Source organism: Clupea harengus, chromosome 6 (assembly GCF_900700415.2).
Source record: "Clupea harengus chromosome 6, Ch_v2.0.2, whole genome shotgun sequence".
Classification (NCBI taxonomy): domain Eukaryota; kingdom Metazoa; phylum Chordata; class Actinopteri; order Clupeiformes; family Clupeidae; genus Clupea; species Clupea harengus.
In genome coordinates this window covers 9,500,296-9,502,795 of record NC_045157.1, presented here as the reverse complement: position 1 = coordinate 9,502,795, position 2,500 = coordinate 9,500,296, and the positions used below count along the sequence as shown (strand labels likewise).

General features: G+C 50.0%; 1 protein-coding gene across 5 annotated transcripts in view; it reads left to right on the top strand.

Annotated features, from left to right (window-relative positions):
- The window catches only part of LOC105906153 (5-hydroxytryptamine receptor 4), an 80,152-nt gene that overhangs the window by 34,056 nt on the left and 43,596 nt on the right, over positions 1 to 2,500 (top strand). For all 5 annotated transcript variants that reach the window (XM_031568938.2, XM_031568937.2, XM_031568939.1 and 2 more), the window contains exon 4: positions 237 to 437. In XM_031568938.2, the coding sequence (XP_031424798.1) occupies positions 237 to 437 (201 nt within the window). The remainder of the gene's footprint in view (positions 1 to 236; positions 438 to 2,500) is intronic.

Sequence of the window (2,500 nt, the reverse complement as noted above, 5' to 3'; positions counted from 1 at the left end):
CTCCTACTGCCTACCTCTATATCTCTCTTCATCTCTCTCTTTATCTCTCCTACTGCCTACCTCTATTTCTCTCTTCATCGATCCTGTTCTTCTCTCCTCTCTACGTTTCCCTTCAACCAACTGTTCCCACACGTTTAAATTTGTCTCAAAATTAACCCAAACGTTACGGCAACACAAGGAAACACACAGTCTCTGACCCCATAATCACGTGTCGCCTCTCATTATCTTCATCAAAGGAAAATAAAGACCAACTACTTCATCGTGTCGCTGGCCTTTGCGGACCTGCTGGTGTCAGTTCTGGTGATGCCGTTTGGGGCCATCGAGCTGATCCAGTCGGACTGGCTCTTCGGCGAGACCTTCTGCCTGGTGCGGACCTCGCTGGACGTCCTGTTGACCACAGCCTCCATCCTACACCTCTGCTGCATCTCCCTGGACAGGTACTGCCACTGGGACCGACTATGGATACACTGCATGTCATGGAGAGAGAGGAGGAGGAGAGAGAGAGCAGGAGAGCAGGAGAGAGAGAGAATGATAGTGTGAGAGCGAGAGAGAGAGCAGGAGAGAGAGCGAGAGAGCAGGAGAGAGAGAGAGAGAGCAGGAGAGAGAGAGAGAGCAGGAGAGAGAGAGAGAGAGGAGGAGAGAGAGAGAGAGCAGGAGAGAAGGAGAGAGAGCAGGAGAGAGAGAGAGAGAGAGGAGGAGAGAGAGCAGGAGAGAGAGAGAGCAGGAGAGAGAGAGAGAGCAGGAGAGAGAGAGAGAGGAGGAGAGAGAGAGAGGGAGCAGGAGATGGGTAATCAGAGGTGCAGTAGAGTTTTGTGTTCCTGTTTAGGCTGTGAGTCACCTTCTGTGGCTGGGCTGTGGTTAGTTCTTCTGTGGCTGGGCTGTGGCTAGTTCTTCTGTGGCTGGGCTGTGGCTATTTCTTCTTCCAGGGCAGGAGAGGTGGAGAACACTGGTTCAGGTCTTCTTTGTCCCTCAGTCTTAGGTAGAAGGTGATGTGTTGGATAGGAGGTGTGTTGGGTAGGAGGTGTGTTAGACAGGAGGTGTGATGGGGAGATGGTGTGATGGGGAGGTGATGTGATGGGTAGGAGGTGTGTTAGATAGGAGGTGTGTACGGTAGGATGTGTGTTAGGGAGATGGTGTGATGGGGAGATGGCATGTTAGGGAGATGATATGTTATAATAGGGAGAGAGATAAGGAGAGACTTCTTATACACTTTACACCTATGGGGCATTTCAGATTATCTGAGTAGATTCAGCTGCATTCATTGAGCTCCTCATAGCCTCCGTTTGCAAAGGCACTCAGAGGTGAGCCTTTGAGATGTGCCCGAGTTCCTAATGGAGAGAATCAGGTGGGGATTCACACACAGATAGGACACACACTCTGAATCCTCACACTCCAGATTACTGATTACTGATACCAGAGCTGCCATGGCGACAAGAGAACATACCAGATCATTTGGTGAATCACTGGACTGCATAGCCACCACCTTTCAACATGTATCAGTTATCGACACATTTTAGCACTTAGCATTTGGAGGGTGTGTGTGTCTCTCTGTGTCTCTCTCTCTGTGTGTGTGTGTGTGTGTGTGTGTGTGTGTGTGTGTGTGTCTGTTTGTGTGTCTGTTTGTGTGTCTGTGTTTGTGTGTGTGTCTGTTTGTGTGTGTGTGTGTGTGTGTGTGTGTGTGTATGCATTTGTGAAAGGCATTAGTAATTGCCTGTACTCCCTGCTGTCTGAGAGGACATTGTCCTGTTTTATTCAATTACGTGTCTGAGACCGCTGCGTCTACATACTGCCCATGTCATCATCTGTCCTCATTAAGTGGCTGCTGTCACATCCTGTGTGAAGCATCAGTCACTGAGCCCCTCACCATACCCAGGCTCTCTGTGGCCCACTTACGCCTTCCAATATGTATCAAGACATATTAGCATCAGTGTGTGTGTGTGTGTGTGTGTGTGTGTGTGTGTGTGTGTGTGTGTGTGTGTGGCGGTGTGTGTCTGTCTATTGGTCTATCTGCTTGTAGCCCCTCTCCATCCCCAGGCTCTCTGTGGCCCCCTTACGCCTTTCAATATGTATCAAGACATATCAGCACTTGTGTGTGGGTGTGTGTGTGTGTATGTGTGTGTGTGTGTGTGTCTATCTATTGGTCTATCTGCTTGTAGCCCCTCTCCATCCCCAGTCTCTCTGTGGCCCACTTACTGCCTTCCAATATGTATCAAGACATATCAGCATCAGTGTGTGTGTGTGTGTGTGTGTGTGTGTGTGTGTGTGTATGTGTGTGTCTATCTATTGGTCTATCTGCTTGTAGCCCCTCTCCATCCCCAGTCTCTCTGTGGCCCACTTACTGCCAGCTCAGTCTGGGTCTTTAGCCGAGCTCGGTGATTGCACAGACGGCCGCGTCTGAGAAACACGCCTCTCTTTATGCTTTTAAGGAATCAAAGTAGATTTGTGCAAAGACCACTCCGTGCCTGGGGGTGCTGAGCCACACAGAGGAGCCTCCACTGCA